We start from the raw sequence: 19,283 nt of genomic DNA, 5'->3' as shown, positions 1-19,283 counted from the left end.
TTTTTTGAATTTTCTTCTCAAACTGCGGAGGGAGGGGAAAGAAGTTGGGAAATATTCGAGGAACATTATTTCCTAGTATATGAGTATCCAGGGTCCCTTCTCCATTGCTTCCCCAGCAGAGCACGGGCCTCAGGAGGTACATGAAAAAATGTGGGAGAGACTTGAAGATTAAGATAGAGTAAGGGAAGATCAACCCTTTCCCAGTAGGCTGGGAAAGAGAAAAGAGAGGAGGGGTAGGGAGGGGAAGACTTTGCTAAGTTTCAAAGAGGCTGATGGAGCCGCAGTCATCCCTGTGAAAGAATGTGAGAGTAACAGACAGAGGGAGAGCAGATTTTAAGGTGTTTTATTCCTCATTAGGCATATATGCCTCACTTCTTTAATTCCACCAGAAAATGAGTACAGGTCTGAATTCCTTTCTGTATCAGGTAAAGTCCAGTCAGGAAAACAGAAACCACCCTATCTCAGCAGAGGGAATTTCACCCCAGGGATTTGCTACACGAATGATGGGAAAGTGGAGAATCCCAACGTGGGCGCAGAGGCAACATCAAGATTAACAACTACAGGAAGTGGTGACCACCCTCCGGGTTGGACGAAACCTGGCAGGAGGAGGTTGTGTAAGTCAAGCCCAGAAGCCAGGGCCTGTGGCAGGAGCTGGAACTACGGTGGTGACGGCCAGTAGGAGCTCAGGCCACAGTGGGGAAGGCTGGCCGGTGGGAGCCGGAGCTTCCGGTGGAAAGGCAGCCACTTCCAAGATGCCACTTGAAGCAGAAAGCGGGGGGTGTCCCTATCCTCCACCCTCTGTTCCTCATCTGAAACGGAACAGAGCGAGTAAAGGCTGAGGAATAAGTCCCAGAGCAGAGAGGCAAATAACTGGCGTATAACTTGATGGTCTAACTGTGTGTCTTTGAACTCATCTCTGTGTGTAACTGAACCAGGGAACCGACTGTCTTTTATGTGGGTTACCTATGACTCAAGAGCCATGCAAAAAGTCACAGTGGAGTACCTTTCCTTAAATATTAAAAAGTGAAAAACAATATTATTTTACTCACGGTCATAATTCTGCAGGTTGTCTCAAGTGCTTCATAGACAATAACCCAAAGAGTTCAGGCCTCTCCTCTTTTTTCTTCTCTTGTTCCCTTTCGCTCCTTCAGTTTCTTCTTTTACCTCTCTATTCACTCTAGCTGTTGTACAACCACCCTGATGCAATCAGGGGTTACCATCCTACCCTTCTGTCTCTTTCATGTCCTAAAGACTGGATGGGAGTCAGAGAAAAAAAAAATGCTAAATCTGCCTTTGGCATCTACCACATCTGACATACCTTTGTTCTGACCCTGTTTACCTACCTTGCCTAGAAAAATGTCACGTCCGCCTGGGAATACTACAGTCATTCAAACATTTTGGTCTATTTGTTATGTTTTCTTTTCCCATGGTTGTATTAGGAGTGATCTGGGATGTGGTTGCCACTGTCAGGCTTTTTTGTCTGGTATCGTGGCTAAAAGTATAGCCAAATTGCTTGGGTTTTAAATCCCAACTGCATGGTTTCCTAACTGCATGACCTTGGCCAAGTAACTTAACGGCTCTGGGTCTCAGTTTCCTCATCTGTAAATGTAATCCTAATAATAGAAAGTACTTTATAGTGTTGAATTGTTAGTATCGAATTAATTTATTTATATACTGAATTTATGTATGTGTGTGTATGGGTGTCTTTGTGTGTAGACACACACATAAGATATGTATCAACTCATATATACATATGTGTATGTATATATGTACATACACATGTATTTACATGCACACATACATATCTTAGAAAATTGGCACAAAGTAAGCATTCTATAAATATCAGCGATCACACCTGTTATAATTTTTCTCAACAAGACTCTAAATGCTGCGCCAGCCTATCAAAAGATACCACATCTATTTAATGTTTTTTACCTAGCCCAAAGCCATGACTAGTTGGGTGACTTTTTAAAAATTGACACTTGATAACTGATCAGTCCAAAAATTAATTCACAGTGTAAAACACCATGAATTGTACTGTTATTTGCCTCTCAGTTGTAGAAATTCGTTTCATTTCACACTATGTTTAGTTGTGATTGGATCATTGTAGACTTTTTTTCTGTCATTTTTTTGTGGTTAAAGATTTAAATTTGTTATGGAGACAAGCTTTTCAGTTGACCAATGATTAGCTAATTTCTGATCATAGAAAAGGAAACAGATTGCCCCAAGGCTGCTGTTTTCATTTCCTCATGGGAGGAAGAAGCATAGCAGAGAAGAAAGGCGCACGCTCAAGGCACTGAACCTCCGCCACCATGGGGAACTTGTTTGTGAATGAGGGCCTGTCCATCTTCGTCATTGTAAGTACCCATGAGAATGAAATGAAAAATTCTCCGACTTGTTTGGGTTCTCTTGGAAATGAAAATAGAGCAAAGCTTTTTTGTTTGTTTTGTTTGAGAAATTGTGTTGAAACTGATTTATTATGTGAACATGCATCCATCTGTAAGCAGAGTGAGTCCATTCTTCCAAACTTATTCATGGAAAGAATGTATCTGGGGACTCACTTCACCTAGTTTATTTCTGGAGTTTTTAGGAGTAATAAATTAGCCAGCGTTTCACAGTGGGAGTAGGAGACATTTCATGCTAATGATCCTTGTTTACTCAGAGGCAAATTTCTCTACTTTTAATGTATTTATACCACCTAAAAATGGGCAATTGAAATTTTATACAGTTTTCCAAATAACAAATGCAAGACTGGCTCATGTGTGGGAAATTGGCCTTTATTTCAGTAATTACACCGAAAATAATTGAAGTTCTCAATTTTCTTTTTTAAAAAAGTGTCTTCTTTTCTCTGAGGTAAACTTTAGTTATTTGTGAGGTTTTTAAAAATTTAAGGGAAGGGAATTGAAAAAAAAACTATCTAGACACATATTTATAGCGTATATATGATATATATTATATTTAGCTGTATATAAATCAATATAGTCTGTCTTGAGAAACAATTTTTGTAAGTAAAGATATGGCTAATTTTCGAACACACATGATGATTTCTTTAGTTTTTAACATAACATAGATCAACTATTTTTTTAAGATGGTGGTCTCAGCAAAGCAATCACAGACAATTGGGAAGATAGAAATGTGATTTATAAGTAGCTTTTCCAAATAGCCAACTAAAGTATTACCCAGATGTTAAAAAGAACACTTATGTATGAATTTTTTGAAAGAATTTATCATGAAGTAAATATGACTCTTTGAGCTGTAGAGGTAGAGAGAAATGAGTGGCACAGATAAAATAAAAATCACAAATATTTTGTCATTTAAAAAAAAAATTAAGCCAAATCAACACTCTAATGCAATACAGAATTGTTCTGAGGACTCCAAGCTGTTAAGTTGATTTCTTATCCCCATTTGAAGAACAGATTACTCCTTTAAAAAATAAGTTCAAGTATAAACACTTTTAGCTCTTACCACAGTTTTCCCAGGGAAGTGACCTCTGTCTAAATTATACACTCATGTACTTGAAAGTGAACCCACAGCTTGGAAGGCAAGAGTAAAAATGACAAGGTTAGGAAATGGAGAAGTGGTTTTAGTACCTTCTTCTTTATAAAGAGAGACTCTTCTCAAGCATCGAAGGACATCAAATAGCCTCAAAGCACAGTTAAGAACAGATTGCTACTGTGGAGCTGAAGGTGGAGGACTGGGTAGAGTCATCGTTTGATGCAATCAGTGCTTGGGATGAAATGAGCAGTCACAATCTAGAAGGATCTCCCTTTAAAAAAAAAAAAATCCCATGCCTCTCATTCCCTCATTGATGCTGAATATTCCCTCTTTCAAAAGTGAAGCAGGGCTTCCCTGGTGGCGCAGTGGTTGAGAGTCCGCCTGCCGATGCAGGGGACACGGGTTCGTGCCCCGGTCCGGGAAGATCCCACATGCCGCAGAGCGGCTGGGCCCGTGAGCCATGGCCGCTGAGCCTGTGCGTCCGGAGCCTGTGCTCCGCAACGGGAGAGGCCACGACAGTGAGAAGCCCGCGTATCGCAAAAAAAAAAAAAAAAATTAAAAAGTGAAGCAAAACTTATCAAGTAGAATTAAAGCCTTGTCATTTTAGCTGATGAGACCTCCACTAGCTGGGGCGGGATGCTGTGTGGCGGAGAGAGGTAATCACACCTGTGAGAATCAAACACAAAGTCCTGCTGGTGCAGAGGACAGTATAGGAACAGATTCCTTTCCCTTCTCTTTGTAAGAAGAGTCACCTGCTGTCATCTATCAATCTAAAAGGAGGAGAAAGAAAGGAGGGGAGATAGATAATAACTCGGCATACGGCCCAAGTAGTATAACAATCACGGGGGACAACACAGGGAGGAAAGGTTACTTACAGAGAAGTGTAGTGATACTCTTGCAGGAAGGAGCTGGCTTTGTAACCACCTTAATCAAAGGCTGTACTTGGGGAAGTCCTGACCTTGGTCTGACTCTAAACTGCTGTGAAATCTACCTGTTGAAACATGACAACTTCATGCAACCACTTCTGTTTGTGCAGCTGGTATGGCTGGGGATGAACGTCTTCCTCTTTGTCTGGTACTACCGGGTTTATGATATTCCAGATAAGTTCTTCTACACTCGAAAACTTCTTGGGGTAAGTAGAGGTTCCATCTCCCTCAGTATTGACTGGCTCCCATGTCTAATCAGAGATTCTTGTTCCTATTCCTTTTAACATTTTAAAGAAATATTCTGACCAACCCAAAGAGCACCATCGGCCTCACTCCCTCCATTGCAACCCCCTGGGCAAGAGTCTTTAGGCCTTCCAGTGTGGGACAGACAGAAGTGTGGCAGAGGGTCCCAGCAGCATCCTTCCCCTCCCAAGAACTACTGTGCTACTGTTTAGCTTGAAGGAGAAATCTAATACTGACTCCGGAATGGATGGGCAGGTTGGAAAGATCGATCCAGGGGTGACACAGGTGGCACAAGTGGGACTTCCTATATTCTCTAAATCATCCGATTCCTATTAACTTTTGTGCATGAAAAACCCTGCTCCTAATGACATGTTATGAAATACTCTTCAGGAAATAAGCCTCTCCCTACATATGGAGGCTTTGAGGAACCTGCCCAAAGATCACGTTCTTTGACTCGACTGGCAGAGCAAAGGCCCCTGACTTTTCTTGGGTCCAATAACATTCTCAGTTTCCTTGAACTGACAGGGCTCTTCTTCATCATAAATGAAAATAAGAAAATAAGTACAATTACGGCTGCCCCCAGAGGATATCATTTGTTACATCATACTGAAACCATTACTTAATAATACTAATTATAATATGTATTATACATCATATGCATAAATAATTATAACATATAATTACACTACATTATTATAATTGTTGTTAACTTATTCAGGTTGATGCTGAAAAGGATGATTTCCCTTTGCATTTTCCTCCTCCAAAATACGCAACTTCTTTAGGCATTACAAAGAACAATTATACCATACGAACTTAGTTACTGTTGAGGTTAGTCTATGTGCTAAGAAAATCTTTACAAAGACCTAATTTCTATACTGAACTCTAGTTAATGATATGCATGCTTAAATATTTAGGAGGAAGTAAACTGATATCTGCAACTTACTTGGAAATACATCAAAAATAAGATGCATTGATGGATGGATAGAGGGATGGGTAGATGGATGGAGAGGTGAATAGACATGTACTAAAGCAACCATTGTAAAATGTAAAAGGTAGAATCTTGGAGATGAATCAACAGGTATTCATTGTGAAATTATTTCAAATTCTCTTTATGTTTGAAAATATTCATAATATTTATTTTAATCTGGCCCTTGCTCCCCACCCCAACATTTTATTCATTTATGATGAAGAAGAGCCCTGGCTCTAAAGGACCTTCCTTCCCAGATAACTTGATATCTCTTTTTTTTTTTGGCGGTACGCGGGCCTCTCACTGTTGTGGCCTCTCCCGTTGCGGAGCACAGGCTCCGGATGCGCAGGCTCAGCAGCCATGGCTCACGAGCCCAGCCGCTCTGCGGCATGTGGGATCTTCCCGCACCGGGGCACGAACCCACGTCCCCTGCATCGGCAGGCGGACTCTCAACCACTGCACCACCAGGGAAGCCCCTATAACTTGATATCTCTGGAGTGTGGGCCTCATGCTGGGAAGCCTGGGGGAGTGGGTGTAGGCAAGTGGGGCGGGCGGTGTCCTGGGCGCACAAGAGTCACCCTGCTTCTTATCCTGCCTTTTCCAGTCAGCGCTGGCACTGGCCAGGGCCCCTGCAGCCTGCCTGAATTTCAACTGCATGCTGATTCTGCTGCCAGTCTGTCGAAATCTACTGTCTTTCCTCAGGGGTTCCAGTGCGGTAAGAACCAACATTTACAAAGTTTGAGTTCCTCAGAATTTCGAAGGCCATCAAGCTCAATGCCGCCCCCCCCCCCTTTTTTTAACATCTTTATTGGAGTATAATTGCTTTGCAGTGGTGTGTTAGTTTCTGCTTTATAACAAAGTGAATCAGCTATACATATATATATATCCCCATATCTCCTCCCTCTTGCGTCTCCCTCCCACCCTCCCTATCCCACCCGTCCAGGTGGTCACAAAGCACCGAGCTGATCTCCCTGTGCTATGTGGCTGCTTCCCACTAGCTATCTACTTTACGTTTGGTAGTGTATATATGTCCATGCCACTCTCTCACTTCATCCCAGCTTACCCTTCCCCTCCCCATGTCCTCAAGTCCATTCTCTAGTAGGTCTGTGTCTTTATTCCTGTCTCACCCCTATGTTCTTCAGAACCATTTTTTTCCCTTAGATTCCATATATATGTGTTAGCATACGGTATTTGTCTTTCTCTTTCTGACTTACTTCACTCTGTATGACAGACTCTAGGTCCATCCACCTCACTACAGATAACTCAATTTCGTTTCTTTTTATGGCTGAGTAATATTCCATTGTATATATGTGCCACATCTTCTTTATCCATTCATCTGTTGATGGACACGTAGGTTGCTTCCATGTCCTGGCTATTGTAAATAGAGCTGCAATGAACATTGTGGTACATGACTCTTTTTGAATTATGGTTTTCTCAGGGTATATATCCAGTGGTGGGATTGCTGGGTCATATGGTAGTTGTATTTTTAGTTTTTTGAGGAACCTCCATACTGTTCTCCATAGTGGCTGCACCAATAGGGAAAGCAAACCAAGAGTTTGTGAGGATTCCAACCTCTGTACAATATTCACAAGCCAAGCAATGCTTGATTCTCTAGTTTATTTTTATATTATTTGTTGGTGGAGCTCCTTGGGATAGCCATTTAACCTGGAACAGACATTAAAAACAACAAACAAAAAGTAAACAACAACCAATCAACATATACCTCAACAATAGCAATAAAGTACATATGCATGTACACACACAGACATACATCATATGACATATGTGTATGTATATAAGCAGAGATTTATGAGACTGACGTGAAATTTGGGAATTAATCTCACAGTGCCATGTTTCTCAAAATTTTTAAGTCAGAGAAAATCTCTTTTGTGGATAATATCCAAAGAAGAGGGGATCAATGAGCTATGAGTCACTATGTAATGAATGTGACAGGTGTTATGTCCATGGAATTGAGGAGTTCAGAGCTTTCTAAATGCCCGGGGTCTTTCACCCTCACTTCAACAATCCAGAGAGCCCCTAATATACTATGCTAGAAGAAAAAAATGATTATGTAGGAAGAGCTTTTGTAATCTATAAAATGGTATACGAATTTCTTATTGATATTGTTATACAAAGATGAGAAAAGAGGAACTTGGAATCTGCACATGTACTCAAATTAATACAATACAAAGCAAAATATGATGGGTCCCACAAAATGTTACAAATAAGGAGCTACAGGGAATCCATCAAAGGAGGGGGAAATTATATCAGGTGGCGCAGGGGATGGAAAAAGGCTTCTTAGAGAAGGTGGCATCAGATATGGGCATATAAGGATAAAATAAGCCTGTACGAGATATAAAGGAGAGAGAAAGACATTCTACATGGAGAAAACGGTATGGGCAAAAGCACAGGGAATGGTGAGGAAATCATATCCTTGAAAGTCCTGTGTGATCATGACTTGTGGCTTCTCTTTGGATGTGTTTGCCATTCCTGACCACACCATAGAGGGCAGCTCTTCCAAAGTTAGGGACTGATACCCTAGTGGGACCCATTCCACTGCCCATTAGTGACTAGTAGCCTCTCTTTTTCCTTTTAATAAGATGTTCTTTTTATATTAACTAGCTTTTTAAAAAATTACCTATTAAGTAGAGGTCATTTATAGTGGAGAGAAGCAAGCAATCTACTTTGATGGGAGTGTAGGGATTTTAAAGGGTAGGTGTCTGAGGTCAGGCTGGAGCTTTGCTGGTAAACTAGGACCTTAAATGTATAGCTGAGATGTTAATACTTAACTGGTAATCGAAGACTAAGTGGGTGAAGGAAAGTGATCTAAACTGCCAATAACAAAACTTGCCTTGAGCTCTGCCTCATTTTCTCTAGTCTTACTAAATTCACATTGATCCTAAGGAGATTCTTTTTCTTTGAGAACTATACAATACTTGATTTACTAATATAGGGTTAGCAGGCTACAACTAACAGTAGACATTGATTACAAGGATTTCCGAAATCATCTTTTTAACCTAAGAAACCACAGAGGCAGAATTCCATTTGATTGAAAAGTTTTCTTTTTTTTAAATTGAAGTATAGTTGATTTACAATGTTGTGTTAATTTATGCTGTACACCAAATTGACTCAGTTATTCATATATATACATTCTTTTTATATTCTTTTCCATTACAGTTTATCACAGGACATTGAATATAGTTTCCTGTGCTATACAGTAGGACCTTGTTGTTCATCCATTGTATATGTAATAGTTTGCATCTACTAACCCCAAACTCCCTCACACCGCTCCCCCTTGGCAACCACAGGTCTGTTCTCTCTGTTCTCTCTGTGAGTCTGTTTGTGCTTCGTAGATAGGTTCAGCTGTGTCATATTTCAGATTCCACATATAAGTTATATCCTATGGTATTTGTCTTTATTTCTGACTTACTTCACTTAGTATGATCATCTCTGGGTCCATCCATGTTGCTGGAAATGGCATTATTTCATTCTTTTTATGGCTGAGTAATATTCCATCGTATATATGTACCACATCTTCTTTATCCATTCATCTTTTGATGGACATTTAGGTTGTTTCCATGTCTTGGCTCTTGTGAATAGTGCTGCTATGAACATTGGGGTGCATGTATCTTTTTGAATTAGAATTTTGTCCGGATATATGCCCAGGAGTGGGATTGCTGGATCATAGGGTAATTGCAAAGTTTTATTGATGAACCACCTGTAAAGTACAACATCTGGTATATTGCAGGTGCCCAATGAACATTTGCTAAATGAAGTTCGGGGACTGTAGTTTTTTTATTCTCCCCCCACCCCCTGTTCAAATACTTTCTATTTAGAGGAAGTAAACCCTGAGAAACAGGCAGTGTTTTCGCCAGGACAGCCTGTTAAGAAATCCTTGTTACCCCACAGGCCCAAATTGCGATGCCGTTGCGTGGCCATGCCCCATGAGTGGCACATGTTGTAATGGCCACTTTTAGGCTTCCTGTGGCCTAAAAGGAGGGAAGATCCTCACGAGGGTCTCTAAAGACAGGGTGAAATGAGGCTGCTCTTCAAATTGCAGAGACACTCAACTCTCTAACCAGAGAGACCTGTATGTCAAAGAAAATATTTTTAAAAATTAGCAGCAAGTAAGATTCTTTTACAGATGGGGTGTGTCCCTCCTCCAGATTTCCCAATCTGAAATGTTAACTGGGCAAAGAACCTTCTATTCTGATTGGGATTAAAATGAGTACACATGCTGTGACTAATGTTGGAAATTATAACACCTGCCACTTATTGAGTCTTCCTGGACCTCACCTCCTGAAATCTGCATGTCAGACCAGTGAGGTGGGGATGAAATTCATTGGGAGTGTTGGGATTCCAGCCCAGGTGCTTGTGCCCCCAGAGCCTCTTCACTTTCCTACATGCCACCTAAACTCAAAACTCTCTTGTGGCTGGGCCCGTGAGCCATGGCCGCTGAGCCTGCGCGTCCGGAGCCTGTGCTCCGCAACGGGAGAGGCCACAACAGTGAGAGGCCCGCGTACCGCAAAAACAACAAAAAACAAAAAACAAAAAAAAGTCTCTTGTGGTGGTCCTACGGTCTTAGAAAGGCCATCATGTATATATGAATATTTGGGCAGGCTGAATAACCTAGGCTAGAAGTGACAGGGGTGTTGTAACTTCAAGGATTTATTAGTAGGCCTTTATGCAAACTTAACAGTCACGGAACTGGAGAAAGAAAGAAAACCACAGGGTTGGCCCACCCCAGGAAAACTAGGGGTGAAGACTCTGAGCCTGCTCTTTCGAGGGAAATGGGGAATGGTGGGACTCAGCATACAAAGTCCCCAAAGAAGCCTTAATAACCTCAACTTGGATGGAAGTTCTAGTCTGAAGATCAGAAAGAAACAGGAAGGCAAGAGAGTGAGCTCTTTTCTCTAACCTTATATAGCCTGGGGGTCAGAGGCCCTCGATATAGCTCTATATCTGACCATGTGGTCCAGGGCAAGGCTCTTGGACTTCCTGTCTCATAGTTGTTGTTTTTCTTTTTGTTGTTGTTTTTAGCTAAAAAGCAGGTGAGATAATGCAAGTGTAAGAATGAATATGAATGATATTCTAAAAGTGTGTTAATGGACTAAGCCTGTCAACTAATGAGTTGTCAGTTAACAAATATTTGTTGAGTGCCAACTATATGCTAAGCACAGCGGACGTAGAGTGAGTAGAGAGTAAGACATGGATGAGCCATGAGCTCAGGGAGCTTAGAGTTTTATGGAAGAGATAGAAGATAAACATGTAATTTCAAAATTATAGGCAGTGCTGTACAAATCCAGTGGTGTTCTTCGTATTTATCACATATTCTACTGCCACCAGGTTTCAACATTACTGTCAGTTTCTTTGCCTGAGTTCTGTAGATTCAAGGCTGGCTTTTGCGATTTCTCTCAAACTGCATATAAATATCTAATTCAAATTCATTCATGGCACCTGTGGCGAGACCAGGTGTACATAAAATAGAACTTTAAAGTTTCCATAACACTCATGTTACAGAAGCTAATGTTTTGCCCCATTAAATATGCACTTCTTTGTTCCATTTCTCAATGCTTTGAATTTTTTTGCTCTCACAGTTTGAATCGAGCATAGCAAGCTGCCGAGATAACTCAATAATCTCCCTTGCACTTGAATGTTAGCTTATTGAGATTGGGCAAGGCTCTAGTTGACAGTAACAGAGGAACTTCCCTTTAGAAGTCAATGGCAAAAAGAAGAGCAGTTGTTCGGTGAGGAAGCTGTTGTGCATGATGGCAGCTTGGGTAATTGGTAGGTGGCTGGCGGTAATTCACAAGTGACTCAAAAGCATAAAAATGGTTTCTGCATGGTAGGGAGGGAGAAAAAAGCCCTGCGCAGTCACAGGCAGCAAAGCCCTCCTTTCTACCCCACCCAGCCATCTTGCCACCTTGTCAGGAAATGATGAGGAAATTATATCTGGAAGCCCCGTATAATCATGGCTTACGGCTTCTCTTTGGATGTGTTTGCCATTCCTGACCACACTATAGAGGGTGGCTTGGAAAAATGAGGGATTGGTGCCCTGGTAGGACCTTAGTTAGTTCTACTAACTCATTAGTGACTAAGAGTCTCCGTTTTTTCTTCTAATAAAATGTATGTATTTCATACTAAATAGCATTTTTTTTAAACCACCTATTAAGATCAGACTATTACTGAATGGACCTTGTGTTTCCCAAGCACATCTCTCCATTTTTCTGGCACTCAGTTAACTTTTCTCTAACAGTTTGTTGCTCAAGCTGATAAGAGACATTGAAATCTATTGTTTCATATTTTTGATGATCCATGTTGATGATGATAAGGATAGAACTATGGAGACAGTGTAGAGACCATGAGGAAACCACATTCCTTTCCTTCAAATTCAGCATGCAGGAGCAAGTATCTTTTCCCCCAAAAGTTTCAAAACAATTTGTCTGGAAGTAGAAAAGAAAATCGTTTGGCATGTATAGATATGTGGGTAAATACATCTCTATAGGTTTAGAATAATTGTCTTGGGTTCTAGGACAGTGAAAATGTCATTTAACCAAATAGTTATGTAAGGATTGTTAAAGATACATGATATATTGCTCTGCACACAGGATGCTTACCCTCTAGCTGGGGAGCCATGCCATACTAGCTGAAAAGTTAAATAACGATACCAAAAAAAAAGCGAGTGTTTATTAAATACCTCTCAATGAATCTATGAAACAGACCTACAAGGGAATAATTATGATAAATATATAGGTGAGAAAGCTGGAAACTGAGCATATTGTTCAATGTCACACAGCTAGGTGGTAGGGCTGGGGTCCAGCACAGATATATCTGATGGCAAATTGCTTTCTGACCCTACTAATTCCCATTCTCTCATTCTTGGGACTCCAATTGCGTCTATCACTCCAATGAGGACTGTATTAAATGATCTACTTCTGTGTAACAAATTTCCACAAACTTAGAGGCTTAAAGCAACTCCCGTTTACTAGTTCACAGCTGTGCAGAAGTCCAGCATCCTGCTTGCTCAGGGTGTCACAAAGCTGACATCAAGGCGTCAACTGGGCTGAATACTCATATGCAGACTCTGGGTAAAATCTTCCAAGCTCATTCTTGTTGGCAAAATCCAGTCCCTGGCAGCTGCAGGACTAAGGTCCCTGTCTCCTGCTGACAGTTACTCTGGGGCTGCTCTCAGATCCGAGGTGTATTCCTTGCCATGTGGCCCCTTCCATCTTCAAGCCAGCAGCAGCGTATCAAATACTTCTTGCACCTAAGATTTCTGACTGTTAGACTCAGATTTAAAGGGCTCGTGTGATTGGGTCAGGCCCACCCAGATCATCTCTCTCTTAAGGTCAGTTTGGGATTTTAATTACCTCTGCAAAATCCCTTTTTCCATATAATGTAACGAAATCACAGGCGTGTCATCCTATCATAGTTATAGGTCAGGTCTCACCCGCACTCAAGGGGAGGAGATTATATAAGGTCATTGGGGAACATCTTACAATTCTGCCTACCACAAGGACTCTACGAAGCTGTGGAGGAACCTAGCAATCAGGAAAAAGATATTTCCTTAACACTGTAAAAACTACAAAGGAGTAAAACAATGTACGGTGCTTGAAATAAACACAAAAGACAATGAGGCTATAAAAGAAAACAGGACAGTCAATTCTTCACCCACAGAAGTGTAAAAGAAGTGATTTCAACCAGGAAACCCTTATTTTGAGAGCCTGAGTCACCGGTGAACAGGTTGTTGTAGCTGCTGCTGGTAGGGTTCCACCCGTATTCCCTCTGCACTGTCAGTTCCAGTACATGGGGCAGCTGTCTTCTGCCAGCTCAGGTCATTCTCTGCCTGAGGATTTTCTTTCAGCCCTCTCCTGGAACAAGCCGGAAATGCCAGGGAGTTGATGCCCTGGGAAGAGCCCTCAGCCAATGATGGATAGGAGTTGGTAGAGACTACCCAAGTTTCCTAACCCCTCAGGTAACAAACCTCTGGGGGCGTATCCTACACAGTCTCCCAGAGTTCCCTGATCGGAGAGCCCGCTGATAAGATATGGTAGTGGTAGTTGATGTGCTAATACACCCTTTATTGGTTTCCTTCCCTTCCCAAACTTACTCCCTCTAACCTCACTTTCCAGATAGAGTACTTTCACTTAACTTCTTGTCTTGGTTTTTAGACATGTAGAATAACAGTGACTGTATCTTTACATTTGGTTTGATGGAAAAGGGAATGAACCTTAAAGACAAATCGTCCTGGATCCCAGCCAATGTGAGAGTTAGCTTTAGTTTTGTTATCTGTAAAATAAGGACAGTAATGCTTATCTGGTTACATTAAATGAGGCAATGATTATGGGTAAACTGCCTGGCTCACAGAAGTCACTCAATAAAGCCTAAATGTTTTTTCCTTTCTCTGAAGTCTTCAGTGTCTTCCTTACTGGTATTTCTGCAGTTCCAGGAACCTGCTTTCATGATCCAAACAGCCTGCCCTCCCTAGATGTAGCTAACTCAGAGGTAGTGGAGTAAGCACAATTTTCTATGCAATTCTATTTTTTCTATAAAACCAGAACATTTTATTAAAAATAAATAAGCCAAATATTTAACACCCGTATATTGACATTGAATATGTTTGGAACCAGGTATTTAAAATACCTGAGCTTTTTGTTTTGTTTTGGGGGTTTTTTGCACTTCACTCTGTTCTCCTTAGAAGTTTTCTGAATCTCTATGGCAGTACATCTAGCCTTGGAAACAAAGCATCCAGAGCGAGCACTTGACCACTTTTCAGAGAACAAAGCTCTGTCTGATTCAACCAGAAACCAGGTTTTGTTTTGTTTTTTTCCTCTACTTTGGGCATTGACATGAATCCAGATTCAAACCCACATCTTCTAACATATGTCGGTAGGACAATTACACTAACCAGTTGACCAAAATGCCATTTTAATGCCAAGGTAATCATAAAAGGTATGAAATATCAGAATGTTGATATCTCTGGCATCAGAGAGCCTGGGTTTAGACCTCAGCTCTGTCACTTATTAACTATGCAACCTAAGGGAAGGTAACTTCTCTATGCCTTTGTTTCCTCATCTGTCATGTGGTGATAATAATGGTACCTCCCACATAGGATTAATGTAAGAATGAAATGAGTCGATGCATGTAAAACACTTAAAGCAACTCCTAGGGACTTCCCTGGCGGTCCAGTGGTTAAGACTCTGCACTTCCACTGCAGGGGGTGCAGGTCCGATCCCTGGTCAGGGAACTAAGATCCTGCGTGCTGCACAGTGCGGTCAAAAATTTTAAAAACAATAAAAAAAAAAACACTTAAAGCAGCTCCTTGCACAAGTTCTTTGTAAGCACTATTATAATTTTTGCTATGATTATTTTGTTAATGATCTCCCTTGTTATGTTGTCTCTATCAACATATGCAGGTGGACGCTTTTTTTCTCCTCTCATAGTGTCTATGTCCTGGAAGGGTGCTCTTCTAAAACTATTCACTTGTTCTAGAACTGTTCACTTGTCTGTATCCCCATGGACTTTCAGGTCTTTGAGGGCAGCCCTGTCCTTTTAAAATTTCTATATCCCCTCGTTATTAAATAAATTAATCTGAACTAGAAACTATGTAGTTAGATGTTTTCTGTCCAAATTCATATTTTATACAATTAAGCAATGGATTCCATGAGAGGCTTTTTATGTTAATAGTACGAGAACCTAAAACATTGGTTAAGCCAGCCTTGCCACTTATTGGCTGTTTGACCTTGGGAAGATGACTACATCTATCTGAGCCTCAGTGTTCTCATCTGTCAAATGGGTAGAATGATGTAGTTTTTAGGGTGGTCATAAGAATTAAATGAGATGATATGTGTCTAATGCCTGGCACAGAGAAAACTTTCTTGTTAACAATTACGATTTCATTCTTTCCCCTTTAATCCAAAGTGCTGCTCAACAAGAATTCGAAGACAACTGGACAGGAACCTCACCTTTCATAAAATGGTGGCGTGGATGATCGCACTTCACACTGGTATGTTCATTAAGATATTTGAGATTGCAAAGGAAACTTGGAACCAGAGTGTTCCCTCTAAGATATTTTTAAAATAAGGGATCAGCCTTTGCAGGTAGATTAGGTGGTGATTGGATGTGTACTTTTTGAATGAGTTCTATGAAAAAATATTCACCCCTCTTTCTGCCATCCCAACACTAGGATTTATTCCTTCAGGTCTTAAAACTTTTTCCCCTTAGACTCTTCTGATAAAATCCCAGTGTATTCACCCTTTTACACACTTTTTAACATCAAAATTGTTTGTTAGTCCACATATGAGAGCTTTTATTCATTCATCTTTTAAATACTTGGTTGAACGTGTAGATTCATGGATTTCTTGCAATAATCCTACAAGGGCCATAGCCCATAAGTTGGGAATTTCTTAAGATAGCCTTTATTAGCTAAACACTTTCTTTTTATTATTGTTTATATATATATATATATACACATATGTATATATGATAGTATTCATGTGTTTATGTATATTTTGTGTTATTATTATAATTATTAAGGTGGTGGTGGTGGTGTAAGAAGGGATCCTTATCAAATCTCCACTAACTTATCGTAGAGTCAGGGGCTGCAGCCAGAAACGCAGCTACAAATAAAATTGTACACACACTTCACCCTCTTTGTTTCTCTTCTGTGCCCTCTTCAGCGATTCACACCATTGCACACCTATTTAATGTGGAGTGGTGTGTCAATGCCCGAGTCAACAATTCTGACCCTTATTCAATAGCACTCTCTGACATTGGAGATAAGCCTGGTGAAACTTACCTCAATTTTGCTCGACAGAGAATTAAGGTAAGCCTCTTATTTCCTGATTCAGATGTTCTGTAGACATTAAAACTGAGGATTAGATTTCAGTGAGTGAAGAATTCTACTTGATCAGAACAATGACAAAAGTTGACTATCAGAGGGACAATTCTGTAGGTTCTAAGAATGTGGCCACAGAGAAAATGTCTCCCACACTCCTGATCCCATATGTAGAGGGTCACCAGATGTTCTCCAGTTTCTTAAAGTCACCTATCAGAATGTGTATACGTGGAGCCTGGAGTAACACAGGCTTATCCATGGCAATGCCCAACAGTCAAAGAAAGCCAGGAACATAGTCTAGTCAAACAAAGTTGGGTTTATTACTTACTGCAGCAAAGAGACCTCACACTATGAGGAAGTCGGGGCATCTCAGGAGGGTGTTGAGAAAGGCTTGCTGTGGGACTTGTGTTAGATGATTCAGGAGGGGTTTCAGGAAGCAAGCATTTCCTCTGGATCAGGTATGGTCAGGAATTGGGGACAGTTCCAGCGTTGGGTATCTTAATAATTTTTTTTCTAGGAGGCAGAAGAATGGGGTTAAATCTGTAATAGGTCAAGAAGCAGCAGTCACCCATGTTTTTGTCTTGGCTCAGATAAGATTTCAGAGTGGTCTCGTTTTTTGTGTCAGTCCATCACAGTGACAGAATGACCTTGTCTGATGTTGGTGTTCTATGAACTTGTTTATGTGAAATAGGGAACCCTCTGGCTGAGGTGTTAATACCAGGTCAGCCACCAGCTGACATCTGTCAGCAATGCATTTCCTCTTTCTTGCCTACAACATCTGAGGGGTGGCCTGTGTCTGCTAATTGCTCCAGGGGCAGCCATCTGGGGAATCGTCAGGCAAGGACTTTTTCCCTTCCAGCAGCTGCTGAGGCTTTCTACACTCAGAGGGAGAAGCTCTAAGTCATCTTCATGTGCCCAGTGGTTTGGGAGGATAGCCGAATCACATCACTCACTATACACCGAATTCCAAACATGTTTCCTTGTCTGTTTAGAATAGATTACAAGAAAAGTTCCATGATTTTGTAGAAATAATTATCCTCAGGCTGATATAAAAAAGTGTGCCTGGTCTATCTAGGGACAGAATTAAACCACATCAAATAAAATAGAAATTATTTTTCTATAATGTCTTGGATAATTTTTCTTTTACTTGTTCATTGTACAATGATACGTAAGGGTGGCAGTGTGAACATATCGAGTGAGCTGACACTGCAGTGCTGTGCCCAGATCTCTTCAGATCACTTTCACTGTGTCTGCGCTCCCCTACCCTTCTGTGTGCTTTCACTTTCAATTTCCTCTATTTGCTTTTGCTCCTCAAAGGACTGCCCTGGGGCTACTGGAGTCCCTTTGCCCAAAGTCCCTTTGCCCATATCTGAAAGGGCCTGGATAGCTATCTCGCTGAGCAGCTCTTAACCAATAACTGATGGGTGCAGGCCATGAAAACCCAGCTTCCTTGCCTTGAGTCAGGATAAACTCTAAGGTGTAATTTACCCTCCACAGTTCCCCTGCAGCATCAGGCTGAAGATTTGGCCCGAGATCGTCCTCTTACCTGACTTGTTCCTCTTTCCTATCCTATTAACCATCCCCTTACCAGCTTCTTCTGGAGCACATTCTTTCTAAATCCTCATCTCAGGATCTGCTTTGGAGGAACGCAGCCTAAGATGTTAGGCATGCACAGAATACATTTACAAACTAAGCACTATGACACTTTTCAAATCAAAGGGAGAAAGAGCTTCAGAGCCTTTTAGGACATATAGTTGATACTTTATTTGATACTCCCTTAGAACTCTTTCTGTGTATCAACTGATATTTCCTATGATACCTCAACCATGTAAGACTTTTTTTTTTAACATCTTTATTGGAGTATAATTGCTTTGCAGTGGTGTGTTAGTTTCTGCTTTATAACAAAGTGAATCAGCTATACATATACATATATCCCCATATCTCCTCCCTTTTGCGTCTCCCTCCCACCCTCCCTATCCCACCCGTCCAGGTGGTCACAAAGCACCGAGCTGATCTCCCTGTGCTATGCGGCTGCTTCCCACTAGCTATCTGTTTTACGTTTGGTAGTGTATATATGTCCATGCCTCTCTCTCGCTTTGTCACAGCTTACCCTTCCCCCTCCCCATATCCTCAAGTCCATTTTCTAGTAGGTTTGTGTCTTTATTCCTGTCTTACCCCTAGGCTCTTCATGACATTATTTTTTTTCTTAGATTCCATATATATGTGTTAGCATACGGTATGTGTCTTTCTCTTTCTGACTTACTTCACTCTGTATGACAGACTCTAGGTCTATCCACCTCATTACAAATAGCTCAATTTCGTTTCTTTTTATGGCTGAGTAATATTCCATTGTATATACGGAGATGGAAACAACCTAAGTGTCCATCATCGGATGAATGGGTAAAGAAGATGTAAGACTTTTTTAAATTTGGAAATATCTATTCCAATTCTATACCACTCTGTTGGGGGGATGGTTAGGATAATCTAAAGGGGGGATGAAAATGCCTATTGCCTTATTCACTGGACACTTTATAAATAGGTAGCCCTGCTTTTGAGAGCCTACAAATAATGTGTGTGTGTGTGTTTTACAGAATCCTGAAGGAGGCCTGTACGTGGCTGTGACTCGGTTGGCAGGCATCACTGGAGTTGTCATCACACTCTGCCTCATATTAATTATCACCTCCTCCACCAAAACCATCAGGAGGTCTTACTTTGAAGTGTTTTGGTACACACACCATCTCTTTGTGATCTTCTTCATTGGTCTCGCCATCCATGGAGCTGAGTGAGTATTTAAACTCCAAGACCAAGAATTTTA

General features: G+C 41.0%; 1 protein-coding gene across 1 annotated transcript in view; it reads left to right on the top strand.

Moving 5' to 3' along the window:
* The first annotated feature begins 2,228 nt into the window (after positions 1-2,228).
* CYBB (cytochrome b-245 beta chain) overlaps positions 2,229-19,283 on the top strand; it is a 35,970-nt gene continuing 18,915 nt past the window's right edge. The window contains exons 1-6 of the mRNA XM_033849453.2: positions 2,229-2,357; positions 4,532-4,627; positions 6,236-6,346; positions 15,553-15,637; positions 16,311-16,456; positions 19,060-19,250. Of these exons, the coding sequence (XP_033705344.1) occupies positions 2,313-2,357; positions 4,532-4,627; positions 6,236-6,346; positions 15,553-15,637; positions 16,311-16,456; positions 19,060-19,250 (674 nt within the window). The 5' untranslated portion in view covers positions 2,229-2,312. The remainder of the gene's footprint in view (positions 2,358-4,531; positions 4,628-6,235; positions 6,347-15,552; positions 15,638-16,310; positions 16,457-19,059; positions 19,251-19,283) is intronic.

This window comes from Tursiops truncatus, chromosome X (assembly GCF_011762595.2).
Source record: "Tursiops truncatus isolate mTurTru1 chromosome X, mTurTru1.mat.Y, whole genome shotgun sequence".
Taxonomy (NCBI): domain Eukaryota; kingdom Metazoa; phylum Chordata; class Mammalia; order Artiodactyla; family Delphinidae; genus Tursiops; species Tursiops truncatus.
Note: the sequence above shows the minus strand (reverse complement) of the source record. Positions and strands in the feature narration are given on the sequence as shown.